This window comes from Lepisosteus platostomus, chromosome 14 (genome assembly GCF_059453375.1).
Source record: "Lepisosteus platostomus isolate fLepPlt1 chromosome 14, fLepPlt1.hap1, whole genome shotgun sequence".
Taxonomy (NCBI): Eukaryota; Metazoa; Chordata; class Actinopteri; order Semionotiformes; family Lepisosteidae; genus Lepisosteus; species Lepisosteus platostomus.
This window is the reverse complement of record NC_142624.1, coordinates 27,375,409-27,399,497: the sequence shown is the minus strand read 5'-3', so window position 1 is coordinate 27,399,497 and position 24,089 is coordinate 27,375,409. Positions and strand designations below refer to the sequence as shown.

The window sequence follows — 24,089 nt, the reverse complement described above, 5'->3', positions numbered from 1 at the left end:
GGTAATCACTGCCATCATTTAAGTGCTTAGGAAAGCAGAGTATTGGTGTCAGTTTCATGAAATGCCTTTTAATGGCTCATTCAGTTCCTATGGATACCAGCATATCCAAACATATTAGAGTGACTATGGAAATGGGACAATTAAATCTTTACTATCTAACTTAAAAGCCTTTGGAACATCCCCTAGGACAGATTCAGGATGAGAATTTATATTTATATAATAAACAAGAGCAGAATCATAATTTGTGTTGCAACAAGTTATCCACATTAGATGAATGCCTTGCAAACAAATTTTAATTTAATAATGTACGACAATTACAGTCACATTTGTTTAATTTCTGTCATCACTGAATCCCTTGCAGTACCAGATAATAGCTATAGTTTCATATATTCAAGTGTAGGCAAAACTTTTACAGTGAACTATTTCTGTAAATTTGGAGAAATAAGTTACTTTTTTCACACAGCAATAAAATTAAAATTATGCAATTATCCTGACTAAGAAATTTTTGATTTTATATATACTTGTCAACTAACTTTAATTTATTTTAGCTGGAGGAAGGTGGTGGTGGTAAATACTTGGCTTCAATGTGTTCAATACAATTTCCAATACACTTCACAAATCATTACCCAATAAGTCAATAGCTCATTCATTGATAACATCATCCAGTGGTAAAATGACTAACAGTTTAACTTCTTATTTGGAAAATAACAGATAATAGTCAACTGATAATCATTTGTTTTCCTCTATATGGCAAAAATATTACAATCTCATGCTATTTCCTATAACCTCCTGGCTACTTCAGTAGCGCTTTCCAAACAGCTGATACAGTACTCTAGATCAGTGGCAGAAATGTGTGAACTGCCCAGAGGTTATAAGCGCTTATGTTATTGACCTTACAGAGTTTACCATTTCACCTCTGACTTGAGTGTGGAATCCTGTTCTGGAGTTTTAAAAAGTTCCAAAAAAATACTCCAACCCCAGAGGTTTCACTCTGAACCACAAGGTGGCAGTCTGTCTTCTAATCACACAATACCAGATTGAAGTTGACAGCTCTCTGAAGGGTACATTATCCGAAGATTAATTAAAGAAAAACGGTTTCTAAAAAAGGTACAGTATGTTTATTGTTTTCATATCATTCATATCATTCTTATGATTGGACCTCTTAAGACTTGTTTATTGTGTATTATTTATTGTGTATTACAAGGAAAAGTCAGCAACAAAAAAAAATTCCCCGAAAAACCTATGAAAAGACGTAATAAACTTTGGGTTGAACTATGTTTCTTCAGAAATAAATAGAAGTCTTTGTGCTGATTTATTACAGTAAGTTTATATTTTAAGTTTGTTTAAGATTAAGAAAATGTCCATGTTTCCATGTTTTACATATTTATATACACTTACAGTAACCAATACTTTATCTGGAACCTGAGCATAGTGCTTTTTATCTCATGGCTATTGTGGTCCTAGCATGTTCACTAGATTAATAAAAGTCAGAACAAAATGCTTTAGGTGGTTGTTTTTCTTTAAGCTTAGCTTCTAATGTTCAAATGACTTTGAGAGTTCTGAGATAAGGTGTCAAATATGATTATATCACAAGGCAAGCAGTTGCTAAATATATGCTCTGTTGCTGTGAATATTGCGCTGTTGTTACGTGTACTACTGATATGGATTTCTGAGGCTGTAACAAAAACTTTATTTAATGTAGTTTGTTTGGCTTTGTCATTCTTTTCTGTAGTGTACATACAGTATGTTGGCTTTCCACAACAGAGCTATATTACTGTATGTTGGTCTTTGCCTCATTTACATATCATTTACTGTTGCACTTTCACTCTGTGGTTAATTGCTAGTGTCTGATTTTTGTATTGAGAAACTTCTAGTTGCCAAGGCACTATAGGAATATTAATGAGGTAAAAAACAGTCTTTTTTAGGTAATTTCTTTTTACTTTAACAAGGAGTATCACACCAATAACAAGATAAGCAGGAAGCAATGTAACAAATTCAACAAATGTCTCTCTCCCTCCCTCCCCCAGCAGTATCTCCCCAGACCACACTTTCTTCATTGTATCTAATTGCAGCTTTGCTCCAGATCTTGAGAGTGACGTCGCTAGCCTTATTTACTCTGGTGGTAGAAAGTTCCAGCATCACTATAGCAAACTGCAAGCTTAAGGAATATGTTCTATTTGGGTTGCTGCATAAATGTAAAATTACTGTCTTTCAGTTTAACTCTATGCTCCTTAAATCTTAAGAACTACAACTTAAAATAGCACCTGCAAAAATATGAAGTGGTTTTTAAAGTTAGCTGATGCTTCTGATCACCTCACTAACTCCTTTTTCCCCTCCATTTCCCAAAAAGAAGAGAATGGCTGAGTGAGATTGCTTATACATAGAGTAACAAATAGATCAAGATTTATCTGGTTTAGCTGTACCCAGCAGAAATTTAACAGATGAATATTCAAGTAACATCACTTAGATAGATTTATTCCTTTCAACTGTTGGGTAAAGTAAGCAGACAAGTGCGATACAGATGTGTGGTTGGCTTTATGTACAGCAGAGGTTGAACGGAGAACTATCATTCTCCTTTTGATTTGTAAAGATGTTTTAAACAAGGGGATGTCTGTGTTAACTTGGCACTCTAAAAAGTAAAGACAGAAAGGAATTCAGAAGCTACCAACCAACACTGCATGTTTTCACTTGACTGTAACGAGAGCAAAAGAAATTCAAAAGTATTCTCATTGAAAACACACAATCATCTGTTTCCCTATTGAAGAAATAAGCCAATCAATAGCATTTTTATCCCAATGGTATCCCATTTTATTAACAAAATTTAATCTTGTGATAATTCATTCATCTTCACCCCCACATTTCCTTCTAAATTGTCCATAACTGTAATGCTTACAGATGTAATATGATTCTAATGACTAATTTTTGAAAGAAGGTTTCTGGCTATATACAGTACTGTATGAGATATTGCAAGCAGTTTAATGTTCTTTTTGGTTATAGTTTTTGACCTCAACATTAAATGTTGCCAGAAGCTTATTTTTAGGCACAGAAGAAAATCTGTATTTATGATTTCTGGCAACAAATGAATATATTATCATAAAAGGTCCCTGAGTTTTAATTTTAAATGCTTAAAATCTTGTTGGAGGATTGCCAAGAGTTCTAATTAGGGAAGAAGTCCGTGTAATAGTGTTTGAAATATTTCCTTTTCCAGTATATTTAGTTTTTTTTTCTTTCATTGTACGGTATATTAATAATAATAATAATAATAATAATTGCTTACACTTATATAGCGCTTTTCTGGACACTCCACTCAAAGCGCTTTACAGGTAATGGGGACTCCCCTCCACCACCACCATTGTGCAGCATCCACCTGGATGATGCGACGGCAGCCATAGTGCGCCAGAACGCTCACCACACACCAGCTATCAGTGGGGAGGAGAGCAGAGTAATGAAGCCAATTCATAGAGGGGGATTATTAGGAGGCCATGATTGGTAAGGGCCAATTGGAAATTTGGCCAGGACACGGGGGTCACACCCCTACTCTTTTCGAGAAGTGCCCTGGGATGACCACAGAGAGTCAGGACCTTGGTTTTACATCTCATCCGAAGGACGGCACCTGTTTACAGTATAGTGTCCCCGTCACTATACTGGGGCATTAGGACCCACATGGACCACAGGGTGAGCACCCCCTGCTGGCCTCACTAACACCTCTTCCAGCAGCAACCTTAGTTTTTCCCAGGAGGTCTCCCATCCAGGTACTGACCAGGCTCACACCTGCTGAGCTTCAGTGGGTTGTCAGTTGTGAGTTGCAGGGTGATATGGCTGCTGGCACACATTAGTTGAAGTGGGAGTTACACATCATAATGGAACTTTGGACAAACTTCAATGGAACATTCATTACATTGCTGTTTCCAATCCATCCTATTTTGTCTGCCCATTGTTCCATTATGGATACTCAGTATCAATAACGATATTCAATACATTTTGCATTGATATGTGTTTTTGATACACTAATTTGCATATTTATGCATTGTCTTCATTCAAGGTGACTTATAAGGATGACCATGAGTAATCTGCTGTATTTTAAAAATGAAAAAAAAAAATGAATTCAGAGAAGTTAAGGGAGTATGGGAAACAGTGTAAGAATACAAAAAATACAGTAATGCAGTAAAATGAGTGTAACACAAATATGTTCAGTGACATGAGACTGCAGTACAGTGTGCAGTCCTGTACAGTATATACAGTACTGTCAATGTCTGTGAGACATAAGCAGGTTATCAGAAAGATATTATAAAAAGCAGTAGTTTAAAAAGTGTAGTTTAATTTATGGATACTATGGCCTTAATACTGTAAGTGTATTTCAAATAAATGTACTTTTCAAAATTATTTGACAGAAGCTTGAGGCCAGGGTTGTAGTGTGATTGAAACAAATTTACTGACGCCTGCAGCGATTAAAAAAACCAAAGCAGCAGTTTCCGCTACAAGAAAGTGAACTCCCCACGACTTCAATTGTTTCTACTAATGTTAAGTTTATAATCATTTCCTCAATTAATATCCAGCTTGCTACAGTATGGGGATAGAAGTAATGGGAAGTCTGCCTTAATTAAAATAATAAGCTTTTGTGGCTGAAAGGGAATTTGTAATAGTTTGCATCTTGACAAAGGCTTAACTCAGGGCCATATGCCCTTAATTTTTGGTTTATTTTATGAGTTATATATGCAGGCTGCTCAAACATTCCAGTAGCAAATAAAATCAAAATCAAAAGTCAAAAGTAAGTCTAATAAAATGGAGATTACGTTGGTTGCCATGGCAAACCTCTGAAGCAAAATGAACAAGGAAATGATAAGATACTGGAAAAACAAATATTCCCAATGGAAAATGTAAATTACATTCCAGCAGTTTACTCTAGTTAAGCATTAATAGTAGAACAGACAGGGGGTAGAACTAAGAGCACTATTTATAATGTCAAGTCTGTTTTGCAGACCAATATGCAAAATAACTAACACAGTGTAAATGGTAGTTTGTTACTGCTCCCATTCAGCAAAAGAACTGTTGAAGCCTATTCAGGAGATTTGTGTTTTTTTTTCATAAAAGAAGCACACCCTAGCATGAGATTTTATACTTTATGATTACTGAAGTACCAGTTACAGCAGCTTTTATCCCCAAATAAAACCAGGCTTTGCTTTTATGTGCTCAGCATTGGCATAATAGAGAAGCGGATGGAAGCCACTGAAACATGATTTGCATGCATCGCACAGGAGTTGTGCTGCAATGACATTAGAGGAAAACATTTTGTAGACTGAAAAGCTTGTCTGCAAAACTGGACTGCAACACGGCTTCTCTATTTAAGTGACAAGTATATCCCGATTCGTGATATTGTGAAATGTGGCACTGCACACCTAGTGTGTTGCTTCAGTAATGTGCGTCACACTCCATAAAATGTAACGGTTAGGATCATTGTCCCCTTTAAGCACTTCTGTTGCCCTTTTTTGATCATATGAGTAAGCGTGGCAAGAGAGGAGGAGGGTGGGTATGGATTCAACAATGCATTATGTGTTAAAGCAGAAAAAATGTACTGTCTGATTTTTATAGAACAGCACTCAAATGTGTATTAAGGCTTTATTTTCTCTTTGTTACCTGTTCCTGGTAATTTGTTTTCATCTTATTTCCTTCTCTTGCAGCAAGTGATACAAAAGAATCCTTTTAAAAATGTTTTAAAGTCTACTTCTTAAACATTTGAAATATCACCATACAGTATGTTCATTAGAGAGATGTGATGTGCTGTCAGCACTCCTTTATATATCAAAAACAGCATTAAGCAGGAAGGAGGTCCTACACAGGAAGAGCTTTATGATAGTCTAACCCTAAGTGCATATGGGAGAGATAGTATCTTACATTTGGTCAGAAGTGGTAGATGTGTTTTGTGTTTCTTTTTGAATGTTTTTTTTTCACAAGTCTGAATAATGCCTTAATGTAAGTGATACGGCAGTAATGACACATTTACTGTATGACAGTTGCAAAAAGCAGTTGCTTGTGTAATCCCAAACTGAATTTGTATCTATAGTTCACCTCACGGAGAGTATTTTCACATGTGAATGATTTGAAATGGACAGCAATGCTTCCTGAAAACTAATACTTGCTCTGATCATTGGTGGCTTTCGTGCTGCAGCAGCCTGTGTGCTTGTGATAGACAAGGCTGCTCACAAAGCTCTTCTCTGCAGCCCATATTGTGAGAGCAGATGTGAGACTTGGCAAGCCGTGCTCTTTCACACTTCTCAGTTGGAACACGGAATAAGTTTCTACATACTATCAAACACTGGGAAAAAAATGAAAAGGCTGGAGACTGTGTCCAACTTTGCTCCACCACAGACATTACTGATTTTAAAAGGAAATAGGAAATATAAAGAACAGTGACAGACAAATGAACGTTTTTTTATATGAACATCTCTTAAAGGTGAGCCAATAGTAACATATATTTTAGCAATTGTGTTCAACATCCATTAGTATATGAATATTATCAAATCTTCCTTTTTTTTGTCTTTGGCATGAGAGAGGTAGAAACAGCTGGATGAACTAAACTGGCCTGACTGTATCCACTTGGAGAGAAAACACGTCATTGGTTGTAGATCTGCTAATTAGGATACATGACTCTTCTTTTTCTTGGCTAGTCTAGTTTACACACACAGTATTGCGCATTCATTCATTCATTTTTACAATTAAAAACAAATGTATGGGTTTTTTATATAAACCTATTAAACACCACTTCTGAGCACCCATGGTCTCAATGATTGTATGCAATGTTTACAGTCTTAAATACATTTTGATTACTTTTCTGCAATTTTGCAGTTCTGTTCTTTTTTCTGGCTAAAAGTTTTTGTTCCGTTCTTTTAGAACAGCCAGTGCCAGGGTTTGAATTATGTATGTCTATGTACTAACAATTACATAACAATACTGTAATAAGAATTGTAATATGAAGCTGTTCTATAAATGTGTTTTTTAACTGCAAACATCAAGTGTATGAACATACAGTAGCATCAGTCATGGTTTAGAATAGATTCTCCCAGAATTTCAGATTCAGAGAAGCCGAAACAAGTGATAATCCAGGTCAGATGGAAATGAGGTGACTGTAGAAAACTTATCAGACAGAATCATGTTGACATGACATGAGCAATATCTGTGATGTTAATCCTATGTGAATTCTGTTCAGTTTCTGGTTAGTGATATCGGCACTTTCTCCCTCAACTTTGCCATGGGTCATTTGTTCTCTATTTCTCTGGTCATCTTTCATTTGTTGATACAAACATAAAATTCATGAATATATGTATCTGTCTCTCTGCGCACATATTTGAAATGTGTTAACCACAGAAAATATGAAGGTATCATGTTTAACTTCATTTCGTATCATAACCACCTGTTTTAAGTCTATAATTAGTATGGTGGCATGTCTTAGGCCACGGTATATGGTGTGTGTGTTAATAACAGAGACTCACTGACCAGATACAGACCTCATGTGTAAACTTCTTTAGATATGCTCTTCATTTGGTATAACTCTAAAGCCACTTTTTAATTCCTTTTAAGAGAATAAAACAATTCTTAAATATAGATACTGTGGTGTAGGTTCATAAAATCCTGTAACAGATTATGTTGCATTTTAATCTTTCTACTCCAAGGCTGCGACAAAAAAAAAAAGGAATGCGACAGTGATCACAACAGGAAGCATATTTCAATTCAAAAAGCAATTACATCAAGCAATTGTGCGTGGATCGATGTGCTCTGCAGCACGGACTGCAATTTAAATTGAACATTCCCTCCAAACTGGGAGTTACACATGAGCTACCTTTTGCCATGAGTGGTTTTAAATAAAACTTCTCCCAGGCCCGCTCTTGCAAAGCTGCAGATGAGGTGCAGACCACAAATCCCCTGCATTTTGTTATCAGTGGTGTTCAAGAGTCTTGCACAGTTTACATCATAATCAATACCACTCTGTGATCTCTGGAATTGAGGTTCTAGCACCCTGAGTTCCTACAACCAGAAAAGAACAGTATTGGATTGCACCTTTCAGATGTCACTCTCAGAGAAACAATCTCAGAAACCCGGAACAGGATTTTTCACTTATCAGCATGCCGTTTATTGATATATTTCCTTGCAGTGTTGCCACAAGGGCAGAAACCTTGCTTACTGTATGTATTATACATGCTTTTGCAAGGGATTGTGCATTTAAAGGAGTCAGTGGCTATTATTTATACAGTAGATACTTAAAATGTTTGACAATTTTGTTTCATTGATATTTACATGTGTTTATCCCCCTTTATCCCAAGATATCACATTTTGGCCGGACGATCTTTGACCTGTAGCATTATAAATTTGAATACCCAGCCCCTAATCCTTTGGCCTTGTAACATAATTCTCTTTCTAACGTGTAGCTTGGATCTGTAAATATGCTATGAGTCTTGTTTTATGACCGAAATGGAACGATAAGGTTAAAGGGAAAAAAGTGTTGTATTAATGCTTTAGACGTTAATACAAGAGTTGCGTAAGCATAGCATGAATAGTGCAATATTTGCAACATAGCTAATTTAGCTGAAGGACCAGAGTTGTGAAATAGTGTTCAGGGAAGATCACAGTCAAGCTTTGAGGTATATCACAGGCAAAAAGATTTTTAAGGAATCCTGGCAAAACAGTGAATTGATGCCGAGGGAGCTTAAATGTCAGAAGAGAGCTTTTCGTTGTTGAATTGTCAATGAATGCGGAGGAGCTTTTGGGTGAATTCCTCAAAACAAAGATAAACTGAGAGGTTTTAGTTCACTCAGTTTTTGATGAAAAACACTTGTCTTCAGATATTATTTTCAACATACCTAATGCTATGGAGGTGCTGTAGGGGAGTAGCCATTGGGAACAAATTTGATTTGCAAATAATGGCAAGTAGGAAACAAAGGTAGGTTTATACCCCTGTAGGGTTGATTTGCAAGAAGAAATAAAACACTGCAACTGCTTTACAGCAGCAAAAATCCCCAGTAAACAAAGTAGAAGAGAGAATTTATAAAATTTCATATTACTTATTTTTAGGACACCTTAAAGGCTTGGTGTTTTGTTTACTCATAAAATAATAACATTAACTGCTGCACTGCCCTATAATGTGAAACAGCCTGAAATCATTGTCTTATGGTCACTGTATACTCAGTTATATTCTAGAATTATTATGTATTGGGAATATTTTTAGATTGATCTCATCAGTACTGTAAGACATAAACATTGAAAACAAAATATTGTGTTCATTATCCATTTGGGCCACCTTGATGTCTTGAAAAACATATTTTTTTATACCAACTTGAGATTGTTTTTTTCTGAGATTGTTGAATGTCTTTCAAATGCCTGTACTGGGTCCACACAAGGAAAAGAGGGAAAAAAAACTTTCAGTGCAACTCCGCTTTCCATATTACATTCAAGGTCACCTTTGCGCAGTGAAATCATGACTGCCTTTCTACTGCAAAATGCAATCTGCTGCAGTTCCATGTGTTGTGAAATCGCAGCTGGTGCTGATTGGCAAGAAAGTTGCAAGCTTTTCTTGTCTCTTGTCTTATTCAAACACTGAGTTGGTTTGCGAAGGCTGTGTGATGGTCACTCCCACAGAGGAAAACCGCAGGTGTTTCCTCCTAACACTTTACATCCCCTTTTGTCTTCATCAGGAAGCAAGAGCAAAAAGAGGTATGCACTCACCAGCATCTAAGAAACAACTTGGAAGCCCTACCAGCAGTTTTGCAATGGACCAGAAAGACTGCCAATCACCTGAAGACAAATTGTGCCCAAAATCGAGCCTGGACACCAGCAAATGTGAGGATAAATACATCTCTTAAATACACTTGTGATTTCTTAATGGCACCTAGCATACTGGCTGATTGCTGCTGCTTATGAGTGACTACCGATTACAGCCTATGCCACCTAAGCCAGTGGCAGAATAAAAATTAAAACAGAAAGTGGTTTTCAAGAAAATTTGCTGTAGTGCAAATCTGGCTTCCATTTCCTGAAAGAAAAGTTTTAAAGTCGTGCTCTTAGCTGTAGGCACTGCAGGTATGGGAAACAGTTTTTTTAAATTAAAGTTTATCAGAAATTTGGAAAACCAGAGCAAATTTTACAGCAGAGCAAAAGGCTTTGGAAAAGGTTCTGCTGATGCAGACTGTCCTGTTTCTAAAATTGAAATGGAAATAGGTTATAATCTCTTAAAACAAAATACTAAATTAAGATTAGAAGCTTAATTTTTTAGCATATTATGCTAATATGTTCCTGCATTTTTATTTATAGGACAGATCTTTGAAGCATACCAAAGCAAACATGCTTATAGAAACCACTTTTACTGTATTTTAGAGTTGCTACCAAGGTATGCAACATACCCACACTTGTAGGCATAGGCAGTGTTTGTTTAAAAATGAATGATCTCAGACTCCCAAGCTGTTTCTCTGAAATAAATATTCATGAGGTATGCACTCCTCTGTTCCAAATATATAATAAAATATCCTGCTTTTTTGATGAAGAGACTGCATCTCCTTTCTTTGATTTTCTTTGATTTGCGCATTAAACATTAAGATTGTGTTGTTTTCTAAGACATTTTTTTCTGCTTTTGAGACATTTAACTCCCCGGTTATAATAGCATATTGTTTTAACTGATTAATTCTAATGAGGGCTCCCTGAAACCTTCAGACTCTGCATATTGATTGTGTTGAGACAGTGTTTGCAGCAAAAACAGTTGTTCACAGAGGTAAAGTTCATTGCTTTGTGGTCTTCAATGATGATAACTTCTGACAGATTTGGATCTACTGGTTGAAGACAATAAATTGAGATGAAACCATGAATGCCCCTTTCTCCCCTGCACTTGTCATAGGATACAACAGTGCTTTTTCTTTATCATATAAATAAATCTTACAAGAAACAGCTTACTCACATTCCTAGCCAATTGTTATTTTTTAGTTTAGTGGACTCAACAATTACAAATATTGCTACCAGACCTGAACACCTCAGCACCTTGAAATAAACATCTCAAACTATTTTTAAGAGACTTTAAAAATTCCAGGCATTAAAGGATATACTGTATGTGCAGATAATATTATTAATAAAGGCTAGTGTATAACATTGTTGACCTTTATTGTCAGAAAAGTTTTTTTTCTGTTATGATCTTAGTGGCTTCAGAACTTTCTAAAACAGATTTAGTCAAAACATTACTCTGCTAAGAAATGACTGTACTGTAGCTGAATTTTTAAATCTCCAGATAATCTGCTGCCATGTGTCTAGTGATACCTTAGTTTTCTTTCTATTTTTCAAAATGTTTTCTGATATTTTGATTCACAGCATGACTGAAACAATATTTCTGTCAACCGGAGTGATGTTCATATTGCTTATCTTGTCTTACTTGTTTATTTAAAGTGATTTGCTCATGGATAAGATTCTGATTGGTTAGAAAAAAAGGTATGTGAATAAAGGGATCTAAAAATAAAAATATTCTATATAGGAAGAAATTCATGGTCATTTTCCCAACTTAAATATACTGCCAGACTGTTTTGTTTTCTGATGCTGCCTCCACTAACAGGATTGCATTTGAGACAGTAAAATCGTACTCAATACTATATGACTTTGAGTATACCTAAACATTTAATAATATATTACATCCCTGATTGTTCATTTGACACATTGTCAAATGTTTAATTCAAATGTCAAATAAGAATGTGAGAATAAAAAGTGGTGAAGGCTATAGAGTATGGACACGACATTCAGAAAAGATTCAGGGATATTTTTAGATCAGCTTTAACATTGCATGCATGTCCACAACCCTGTAAGTATTTTGTCTTGGTTGGAATATAACATTTTGGTTTTGTGTGAAGGCTCTACTTCTGATGTCCCTATCTCCATGTAATCCTTCCTTGAGAGAAAGCTACCCCTGGCCAGTCCAATCCCCTAGAAAATTCAAGTAAAATCCTGAAATGTGTTAGAAGAGGCTGGGTTAGTGATCAACCTCTGATTTCTGGCACAGGAATATTCTGCAGATTAGCAGATACTGTTACTGTATCTTCAGAGGCGAGGTCATTTAATTAATTTAACAGGAGGAATGCTTTATTTGTTTCCTAAAGAGTTTTCAATGCTTCAAAGGTTTCACAAAGATAATAATCATCCTTTAGTAGGAGCACTGAACTAAATACAGCTAAGGTCCAGAAAATACTTCTCAAACAGGCTTGGCAATAGAGCATAACAATAATTAAGGTGTTGACATCTCATTGGCACATACTGTACATTATCGTGAATTATAAAAAAATCTGGTCTTTCAATAAGACAAAAAATATAACCAGTCGTTGGAAAATCACATTATTTCACTAAAATATAAAAAAGATAAAAGCACATATAAAGGAACATGTTTTTGAAGCCAATTTTTATTTCTTTGCAAAAATTATTCATTTGAAAGTTGTACTAAAATCAGTGGGAAATGAACTGTACATTCTGTGCTTCTATCATACTGTAAAACATGTACAAAGTTTGGTATTTTTATTATTAACAGCTTGAGACATTTACCTCAAAATGATTTCTCTTAGTCGTGGAAAAATGAAGAAGTGGGGTTGAGGTAGTTAGCTGGAGGCCTGCTTATCTCAATAAAAGATGGGAACTGTTTTCATGTGTAGAATGCTTGACGCAGATGTAGAAGCTGGCAAGGTACATAAACCCTAAGTTGGCAAAATATTTTAGTAGCCACACTAATACAAATCAAGTTGTCTACATAATAATATTTGCAAATTCAAATAGATATACACACAAATATATTGGCTGTATTGCAAAGATGCCTTTCATTGTAATTCTGTCCATGAAGTAGTACCTTAGAAAAAGCTTCAGGGGAGAAAAAGTGATATAAGAAATATGTCAGTGAAGCAAAATTTAGAATATGTGATTCTTCTCTCAAAAACCACTTCACATCTTGAACAACTCCCCAGAGAAATTCTTCCATGAATTTATTTTCATGTTGAAGTTTGAATTTAATTAATCTGCAGCTTGCAATACTTTTTCTATCATGGAGATATATAGTGTCTCTCTAAAATACCCCATAGTAACATTCATTGCACTTAGCCCAAATAAGCTGACAAAAGACTAATCCAGACTTTACGATTAGAGTCATATTTGCCTGTAATGTAGACAATCAAGGTTATTTAAATTGCAGTTTAACCAGTTTCTTGTAATTTAAAGGGCTACTTGTGCGATGAGCCTTGATACCATCAAAGCTCCATCATCACTAGTGGAGATTTATGAAACTAATAGAAACAAAATAGCATCTGAAATAGATATTTCTTTAAACCACCAAGTTGATTTTAACTGTATATTTTCCTTAATATGAAAAAAATCATAATCAAGCTGTTTTTATTACTTTATAATTCCTTTATGATATGAGTTTAATTTAATTTGGCATTGCATTCTTTGTAAATATGCCCCACAATCTTCACTTTCAGATGTAATCCACTCATCTCCAAAGCCAGTTCATCATCTCATTCACTTGTAAAGGTGAAAAGATTATTTATCCTTGAAGTGCATGTACAGTACATCTATACTTGAAGGGCATGTCATTTGTCACATTTTAAGAAAAATACCCTTTCATCATACAGTATGGTTCCCTAAATGTAGTAATGTACAGGCTTCTTATAAAGTTATTTGCACAGCTGAATAAAGGTTCAGCATATTCATACAGCTGAGTCATAATAACTGCACTGTGGAGCAGTGCAATTTGATACACATACAAATGAGATCATATGGAACATATTAGAGTGAATATCGTCATTAGACTGCATCTCATGGTTCAAGAATATAATGCCATGTTCTTCCACACATGGAAACTATTATGGATGTATAAGGCGCCTGGCAATAATAGTGAGACCCATGCACTACATTTTACATTGTGTTGCTTTCAAGCTTGCAGTCATGATACTTTGAAGTTGCAGTTAATATCTACTCCACACATTCTAAGCAAAAAACAAAAAGAAAGACATAAACAGAGAATTCGAATGAAAAGTGGAAAAGACACGATGGCATAAGTGTTTTGCTGTGGCAAACCTTTAATTAAATGAGGTGCACTAAATTATCATAACGAGTCACACAAATAGTTGAAAGGCCTCTATCTGTGGGTAATAAAAGTGATTCAAATGATTTCAGAATAAAAACTCCTCACTCTGTAAGGTCTCTCAGTCAGGTAGTGAAGTCGTAGCAAAGATTCAACCATGAAGACCAAGGAGTTTTCAAAACAACCCAGGGATAATGTTATAGAAAGGCACAGATCAGGAGAAGAGTATAAAAACATTTAAACAATTCTTAATATCTCTTAGAGCGTAGTGAAGTTAAACCTTATGATTTGGAAGGCACCCACCCAATGACTAGACCAGGCTGTCCCTCCAAACGCCTTAAGCAGTTACAGTAAGTGATGATGGAACTGGTTAGGAATACCACCACGATTTTGAAAGAGTTATAGAGTTCAGTGCCTGACATGGGAGAAAAAGCCCATGGGTCAACAATATCGCTGTCACTCCAAAAGGAGGCTTACAAATAAGCGCCTGATACTGCAATTATGTAGCAAAAGGTTTTGTGTTCAGACAACAAAAAATTGGAACTTTTTGGTCTAAATGCAAAACATCTGATGCAAACCCAATGTCGTGTATCACTCAGTATATGCTACTTTCAAGCAGGGTGGTTACAGTTACAGTAGTAAGTTAGTTACAGTACTGTATGTTATAGTTTTGCTTTTCATCAGCAGGGACTGGGAAGTTTGTCAACACTAATGGGAACATACCATTGACAAAGTTTAGAGGAAAACCTGTTTCATTTCTAAAACTGAGACAAAAGTTCACCTTTCTGCAGGATAATGATCGAAAGAACAAGGCCAAAGCCAAACTGGAGCGGTGTAAGCATAAGAACATCAATGTCCTTGAGTAGCCAGGTTCTGATTTGAATGCAATTTAGAATATGGGGAAGGTTATGAAAACGTCTGTCCATAAGCCTCCCCTAAGCGTCTGAAGTTCAGCAAATCAGCCACAAAGAATGGACAAAAACTGCAATAGTGTGTGGGTATAGATTTACCCCCAAAACACTTGCAGATATAATTGCTGCCAAAAGTGGTTCCACCAAAAATTTTCTCGGTTCTGAATACTTATGCAATTGACATATTACATTTTTGTCTCTCCATTTTTAGTTTTATGGAGTATGCATCATTTAGTCTGAATAATTCTGCAAGGCACAGTAAATGTTGGCTAGTAATACAGTAATTTAGCTAACATAATGCCCCTAGATGCATACGGTCATTGTCCATACAAATGTGTTCCTCATATTCCAATTTGTATGCATACTCAATTTAATAGTTACACTGTGCAGAATTTTTACGCTAGAGTTCTCCGAGAAGGCCAAATAATTTTATAAAGGACCAATATATTTTGTGATTACACATTTCAGGTACAGTATACTGCATACAGAATGGCTTTTGGCAAGTGGGATAGAAGAAATAAGACACACTTTGCAATCATGCTGTAAGGCACAGTTCTATTTCTGTAGTTAAAAGCTAAATGTAACTCTCCCAAGACAACATGTTACTACTCTTACATTAGAGTGTTAGCAATTCATATGTGGCCATACATTGTTAGTGAAGGATTTGGAGATTAGAATATAGTATATTTAATTATTATCTTATGTCATGTATGTTATTTGTAACCATATATACAGTACTAGCATATTTAAATGTTAAAATCTTAGATTCTCAACATTGATTTCTAAACTTGAATGTGCGCATTTTAATATAAAAATCCATTAAGGGAATTGGTTTTAGATTTGGATGAAGAAGCTGAAATATCAAGAAAATCCTTTTAGCAGATTGAAATTGTCCAGTTGAGAATAAAAAATTGAATTGAATACATATGGATGACCTAGCATTTTCTAGACAGGGCTGCAAGGGATTCAGAGCCTGTCCTGGCAAGCAATGGGCACAAGGCATGATACACACACATACTCACATAGGGCCAATTGTCCCAGAAGCCAATTAACCTACAATTGCCCCCAGTGGGAGGAAACCAGAACACCCAGAGAAAGCCATACAAACACTGGGAGAACATACAAACTCCACATAGATAGCACTCCAGGAATTGAACCCAGCTCCCCAGTGCTGCAACACTGAAATGCTACCCACTGTGCCACCCATGTATTGTAACATTCATTTGAAATTATTTTAAGGTAATCAGAAGTGATGTAGTATGGGCATATGTCTTCAGGCCTGTTGATAATGTCAGAATCGTGGTCTTGCATTCATTGACTTCCAGCATTTCGTGTGTGTGTGTGCATTGTTATCTATGTTATTAATCATGCACAAAGGTGTGCAAAATTAAATAAAGGTAATGATGTAAAACTGATAAAAGATGGTAGAGGAATATATTTAATGTATTATATTTCACAAAAGAAGTATGTTTGTATAAACAAGTGGGTTTTTTAGGACTCAGGGGCTTCGGTGCTCAAATTGTACCACCACAGTTAATGAAGACCTGGACCCAGACATATGACCACCTATCCATTTGATTTTGAGGACAGGTGTCTAATCATTTCCTGTGTACAGTGTCTGGCTGACAACCTAAACAGTGGCACTGAAAAGAAGTCCAGACCCTGTTATTATAAGGTAATGCAGAAACTCTGCATAATCATGTTGGACAAATATTATAAAAATACCTGTTTTATGCATCACTGGCTTATTATTATTAGTGGGCTACCTTGCTCATGGATGACTAATTTCTCACCCCTGACATGAATTCTGTATCATTTAAAGGCTGCATTTGTTTTCTAAAAATCACTTCTCATCTCAACGGACATGCCATAGTTGTGTCATCTTCTGCTAGTGGGTTATGACACGCTTCTTTCCATTTACTGATTTTGATGAAGTCTGTAAGGGAAAAGGTGCATTCACATTTCTTTTCTTGTTTTACAGCATTAGTATGCTAGGAAAATATGATGGATTCATAGAATCAGTCACATTCTGGAAATATCATAAATTCCAAGTATGTTTAATAATTCAAAACCACGTTTTTCTCCCTATTAACATCACAAAGCAGTACTGATTGTTCTTTAATAGCCCTGCTCCTTCAGAGACATCTAAACTATATAACACATATTTATTTGGCTGGTGAAATTCAGTAGTCTAATTTGCTATAACAAAGTCACACTAACAGTTATTACATATTAACATTTATTAAGCTCCATTACTGTAATCTCCAGCTATTTGTGGTTTCGCAAACGTGTTTTATCAAAGTTAAAAAAGGGAGAAGGAAAGCAAAAAAGCAATCATAACATCATCAAAACAGTCGACAGAAAAGTGCCTTACAGTATATCATATTTAGATGATCAAGGACACAAGTGCTAAAGACGTTTAAAATCATTAGTTTAAGCAGTGCAGCTGTCATTATCAGAGCCTGGTTATAGCAGCAGAAAGGGTTACCTTGTAACTGAAAGTTGCCTGGTTTCCTCTAGATGCCTGGTGACATGAATGAGCTATCAGTTTCACCTATGGAACAGTACACAGTGTTACAGTGTTGCTGTGGTGCAATGCTCGGGTGCCATGTCTGGAAACCACACATTGCTCTGGGCTGCTAGGGATGCCAGGGGTGTCAGTCTGGCGCCTTTGAGGACAAGATAAGCTGGGAAAGAGAGGAATCAACCCCAGGTGGTTGTATGTTGTTTGCACCTCCCTGGCTCCAGGCCTCTCTGGACCCTGGCATTAAAATATGACCTAATTTATTGGATAGAGTATTACCATATTTAAAGATTAAACAGTCAGTCTGATTTAAGCATTTTCTTTTTGCCTGGAAGGAACTAAATATGCAATAATACTGCCATTATTAGAATACAAATTCACCATAAATGTTTATTATCTGATAATAATAATAAAACTAATAATTGCTTGTGTTAGGTGTAGTACTTCCAAAAACATTCCAACAGGAAGTCTGGTCAAGAAGAGTGCTACAATTTGATGTTAAGGCAAGGCAGGACTCACCTTCTAAAAAAAGACACCAAGGCTCTGCTTTTACAAGGGGTCTAAAATAAAATCAGCTGTCACTGTCTAGCTGGGTAAGAGGGTGAACAGACAAGGCTGGAGCTGGTCTCCAACACAGGGGGATGTGCTTGTGTGGAGGGCATAAATCCTGCTAGTTGAGGATCGGGGGGCCTTTGTGGGATCATACCATTTTAAACACTTCCTAGATATTGTTATCCAGCTGTAAAGAAGGTAAGTATTTCAGACACCTGGAACTTTAATTGTCTTATATTGGCTTTGTTTTGGCATGTTTCAATTTGTTTTATTATGGCAATCTCTTAACAAATGTTTTCTTAAGACAAGCTCCTTCATTAAGACTGACTTAATGAATGACTGACCTAAAAATTCCCCACAACGTCATTTAGTTTTAGTTTTGCAAATATTCTCATGCATATGTAAGATCAAAATACCAGACTGTCATTATAAGTCATAGATTTAATCAATTTGCACAATTTACAGTATGACGTTTTCTTGAATTGCCAAGCTAGTCAGATTGTATGGAAGGAAATCTTAAGGATGATGTCTACACTCAAATTTCATTTCTTAATGCAAGGTTGTTCCATAAAATGATAACTCTTATGCTATCTGTTCAAAATTGTACTGTGAAAATATAGAATACAATAATAACCTTTTTTTTTCCTTTTACAAACACTAAGCTACACATGGCTAAGTTCTTAATGTACTCATTTTCAATAGCAGATATTTTTTTTAAACTATAGACAAGGTGATTTGTGTTTGAGTGACATGTGACTACTAGTTCGTCCAAGAAAAACCTTACATTCAGCTGTTTTTTCTGGATTTGGAACAATTCTAAGGCACCTGAAGTCTATAAAATTGTGTTCTGTAACTGGGGAATTGCTAAAAGAACTGAGGAATAATATACTGTATAAAGAGCAATTAGCTGCTAGCCTTTGTTGGGTTGTATTGTGTCTTTGAACCTTTTAAAGGGGCACTAATGTTGGAAAAAGTGAAGCTTTATTAGCATTTTAAGAATTGTTACCAATATATCTTACTTGAGGAAGGGCCACTAAACATAAGCATGACAGTTAGTGATGTGTAGGGAATTGAGCTCTGGTGGAACGTCTGTACCTGCAGAGTCAGAAGATCTGCAGAGTGATGATTTTCTCTACAGAAATGTTTAAACCAGAGAGGAACTGTTTACAATAGTGATAGTTTGTACAGCTTTTATACACTAAGTTATTTTCTGGATTAGAAATGCAAAACCTGATGAGTTTTTGAACTGGGTTTATGTTATACAGTTGATAAAAACACAAAGAAAATAATTCAAAAAATCATATCGGTATAAATGAATAATGTTCTGCTTACTTGTCATACTTGGCTCACCATGACAGCTACACTTTTACTTTTTCATATTTGAATTTCTAATAATCTAATTTATCTCCTGTTTAAAGACCAAGGCAGTGTGAGGTTTGTTAGCTGTTGCTTGTTAAGTAGCAATAACTCACAGGAACAGACTCATTTATGAAAGTCATTGTTTTGTTTATTGTCTTCAATTTAAATCTTAAGAGGCAAAACGTATCTCAGTTCAATTTTGCTGACAGAACTGCATTTTAATGGGTTTATGCAATTCACTTCTTGGCCTATAATGGCATGAGCTTTTACTAAGTGAAGGCTTACGTTCCAGATTTCCTTCTCGAATAATTTCCTGCTGCAAGCTGGCACTGAAGTGTTATATTTCTGTTCATGTAACCGCTACCAGTGTTAGGAGACTCTGCTCAGCTGAGCTGAACTGCTGGTCTCTATACATACCAAAGACAATACCACACTCCCTCATTCTGATATCTACCTCTTTTTCAATCATCAGAGAGATTGTCAGAGGGCCCCACATTAATGCTTCATCCTAGTGACAAAAGCACATCCTAACTGTATGCCCCCTCAAATCAAAATTCCATTATTGAATATTCAATATTGTTATAAGGTATACTATTCTCTTATATTATTATTATTATTATTATTATTATTATTATTATTATTATTATTATTATTAGGAAGGTTATTATTGAATAACTTCCATTTGAATACAGTGCTGCACATGTAATCGAGAATAGAACAGCCTCTTACATATACTGTATGTTAATAAACAGCGTTTCAAAGTTTGACAAATTGTCTGGAAGCAAAAGAGAGTTTTTAACTAAAAAAAGTGTACCAAAAAGTATTCTCTTATTTTGACTAAATAAAACTTAGTTTCTGATTTAAATACTTTTGTTTTCCTTCAATGAATGCTCATAATGGTGCCTGTCTCACCAGGAAGGGAACATGAGTCTATGGCTAAAGCAGTTTAAAATAAGGTTGATTTATTTTTTAACTTAGAGTTGGCGCCGCTATTACCTCACTTTCCTGTAATGTGATCTCTTGCCTCACTACTGCTCGTCATGAGATATCCAAGGATTGTAGTTGCACATTTTTAGAATGAAAATGTCAGTCTCTCTGCTAAACCTGCCTGTACGCCAGAGTCACTGATCCCATAAAATAAATGAATACATTATCTCCTCTTTTCAGCATGTGTTAAATTTCACAATTACCTCAGGTGCTAACTATTTGACCTGTCTTTAAAAACTGGGCTGGGAAGAACCCCATTTATTTTGGGAGCTTGCTGTGCTAGTCACACATCTCATGGTAAGAGGGTGCTAAGTTTACACCAGCATGCTAACCATAGCTAGGACTCTAAAATTGGTAGTTAAAGGGAACATAGTTTCATCGCATGGTGTAAATTATCTTCCAAATGTCAATCATCAATGAGATTTTGTAATTGAATCGTATTAAGTATTATTGTGCAAAGTTCTTTTTTTGGCTAGAGAGGCTACTGTAGAACTCAACATGTAGTTGTAAGAGGACTTCAGTGTTGTAGAGCAATAAGTGGAAAATAAGACAATGACAGTATTTTCTCTCTTTCCCTTAAAACACTTGAATCAGTCAATAAATGAATGTTTCAGTTTGAACATTTAAATGACTGTTGGGATTTTGTCAATAACACTTGTTTAAAGCTAAGGCAGCCTATATACCTGAAAAATCTCCTACAACCAAACTACCCTTTTTTATTTTCATTGTGTCGTACAGAACTTTGAACAATTTCTGTTTAAGTTATTGGAACAACAGACATAAGCTAATTGTTTGACACAAAGGGCTTGTACTGTATTTTTTAAAGTTTTTTTTATTTTGATCAATGCCTATAAAAAAGGCCATATTGCATGGCTTTTAAATAGAAAATGTGAAAGTACAGTACAGTATGTGCTGTATTGTGTGGACTTGATTTTAATTGAAATCTTCTGTATTGAAACAAAGACACAGATATAATGTGCCTACGTATATATTTAAAACCAAATGCTTGACAGGCATTTTAATTTTGCAGATTGTTTCATAATTTAAGTGTCATGTATAGTACAAAGGATGTCCAAACACTGTGCTCTTTAGTCTACACAGTGGACTAGATGAAAAAACAGAATTGAAAAAATAATCAATATTAACACTACCACGCATGTGTTAATTTGTCTTGAATGTAAAGTGAATGAATTTCTTAATTCATTATGTGTCACACTAACAGAGACTGGTTTCTTAATGGGGGTGATTTGGTAATTAATACATGGAGGATAAGTTCTTACATACATCTAAAAAGCATTTGAATGTTGCTTATTTCAAGTAATAAATTGTTCCCAGTCCTTTTCCCAAGTTACTAGTAAGAAATTTCTTACCAATTGTAGTAGAAATGCCAGATATAATAATAGCATAGATAATTCAAATGTCTTCTCCTCATTGACTATCATCTTTCATGATTACGTAAAAGTGTTAATTAATCGCTTTAATATCAAGGTGTCCCAAACTACTGCTACTGTACTGTCCCAAAGTGTAGCACCCTCCTGGGCAACTCTTGATAGTCATTATGTGCCAGCAGCCCCACTAAATGAACATGTGAGGTAGAGACTAGAGACATGAGAAACTGCTTCAGTAACCTAATAACCAGGACCTCAGTTTAATGTCTGTTTAATGGCATCTTCTACAGCAAAATTACAGTACTTCAGTCACCATACAGGGACACTGGTTTGGACATTTCAAGAGAATAGAGTGCCACCAACTGGTCTAGCTAACAGCACTTACCTATCCAGCTGCAATCCCTCCTATCCCAGTACTTATTAGGCACAACCTGGCTAATTCAGCTGGGAAACAAAGTATGGACACAATTATAGTGTCATAATTGCACAGAACTGGATGATTATTCATGCCTCATGTTAACTTATGCTTATAACTTTGCATTAAAACAGCACATGTTGTTGAATTATCATTGTTTTGTACCATGTACATTTAAGTATATGTAAGAATTCAAAAACTATCCCTAAGTCTAGCTATGCAATTAACCTTTACATCTAAAACTTACTGTGCATTTCTACTTGAATTGTAATACCTGTACCCAGAATGCCACAATGCATTTCAGTAATATAACAAATAGTGCAGCAAATTTAAGTGTTTTCTGTGATGACACTGTTTACAATATCAAAGTATTTTCAATAAATTTTCATTTGATTTTTTTGACACAAGTGAATAGGGTGTTACAGAGCAAGTAAAAAACATGACAATGGAAAGTCATTTCATTTTAAATCTTATCACTCCTTATAAGTGGATTTTGTGCTTGCAGTACTGACAATCTGAGAGGTCTGGAGAACAATGAGCAACAGCTGTTTACTTTGCAAAAATGTTTTTTTTGCCATTATCTCACAGAAATGTTCAACTAATAGTGTGAAATGTATTTCTCACTTCACTTCTGGTTTTCTGTACGAATGTATGGCCTAGCCATGTACTTATCTGGAAGTCAAACCCTCTGTGGTTGACAAGCTGTTTGCTAGCATGTGTTTCTGAAGTGACACTTTCATATTCTTTAATTATATGTTTGTTTTTAAATATACTGTAAACGGACTTCAAAGAAAAAATGACAGATTAAATCAATATGTTCTTATTTGATCTAAAGAGTTGTATTATATTTTTAAGATCAGCTAGCAGTTGATTCTTGAATTTGCTGGTGAAGCTTAATTGTCTGTCAACAGCTCATGACATAAATTTCTTTTACTCACTATGTATAGAAGGGAGCTTTTTAGAGAACTGAATCACCTACAAATGATGTCATGGCTTTATACTGAGACAATACAATTTTCTGTATGTCACCAGAGCTTAATGATTTAGGGAAAAGGCACAATGTTGAAAATCAGCACTTTTCTTATATAAACTCGGCAGTATAAATGTACTTTCATCCTAACCTCTTTAATTAGTTGTAATGCAAAGCTATCATCTGTTCCAAAAGTCTAAGAATATAAATTCCTTGTTAGGCCCTTAGCTACATATAAACATTCTCCTCTCATCTGTGATTTACCAGTGCTTAAGTAATTGTTTTACTGTGTGGGCATTTTGTTTTAGTGTAAGTGATGTGATTGATGTGTGTTTTTCTTCATTCAGAAACAGCAAGCATATAATGAGTTCGATGGTTGAACTCTGTTCCATAAAGATTTTCATATAAATGTTTTCCTAAACAGATTTTAGCTAAATTAGTCTGCATTAGCTTCATTTCAGGTAACAGTGTCAATTCACTCCATTAATGAGAAAGGTTTAATAATTTCACCCATTAATCGTTTAGTTCCAGAGTTGTGGTCAGCTATGAAGCAAGTTGGATTTGTTTTAGACTGGGGTTGTTTTATAAGTCAAACATACCCTGAAGAGTTTGTTTTTGTAACAGCATCAGATATACTGTAAACACGACATATGTCTTGATCTGTTTTCCTAATTCTCTTTACTTGACCATTGTATTGCAGTACAAGCCATTTATTAATATATTATATTTGTTTCTAGCTGCTGGCAGCACAGACAAATCAGGGACAGGAATTCCAGAGGAAACTGCAAACGGGAGGAGCAGCACACTATTGGATAGCAACAACGAGACTGTTTCACTGAAGGAAAGGCTGGCCATGTATCAGGCAGCTGTCTCCAAGAAGGAGGCAGCCAGCACCTCCAGCACAGT

At 35.5% G+C, this 24,089-nt stretch overlaps 1 protein-coding gene across 3 annotated transcripts in view; it reads left to right on the top strand.

Moving 5' to 3' along the window:
* The window catches only part of xirp2b (xin actin binding repeat containing 2b), a 54,071-nt gene that overhangs the window by 11,282 nt on the left and 18,700 nt on the right, over nucleotides 1-24,089 (top strand). For 2 of the 3 annotated variants that reach the window (XM_088605411.1, XM_088605410.1), the window contains 2 exons: nucleotides 9,684-9,828; nucleotides 23,921-24,087. In XM_088605411.1, coding sequence (XP_088461537.1) covers nucleotides 9,684-9,828; nucleotides 23,921-24,087 — 312 coding nt within the window. Of the gene's footprint in view, nucleotides 1-9,683; nucleotides 9,829-18,084; nucleotides 18,263-23,920; nucleotides 24,088-24,089 lie in introns of those variants that run through there. The other variant, XM_088605412.1, reaches the window with a different exon arrangement.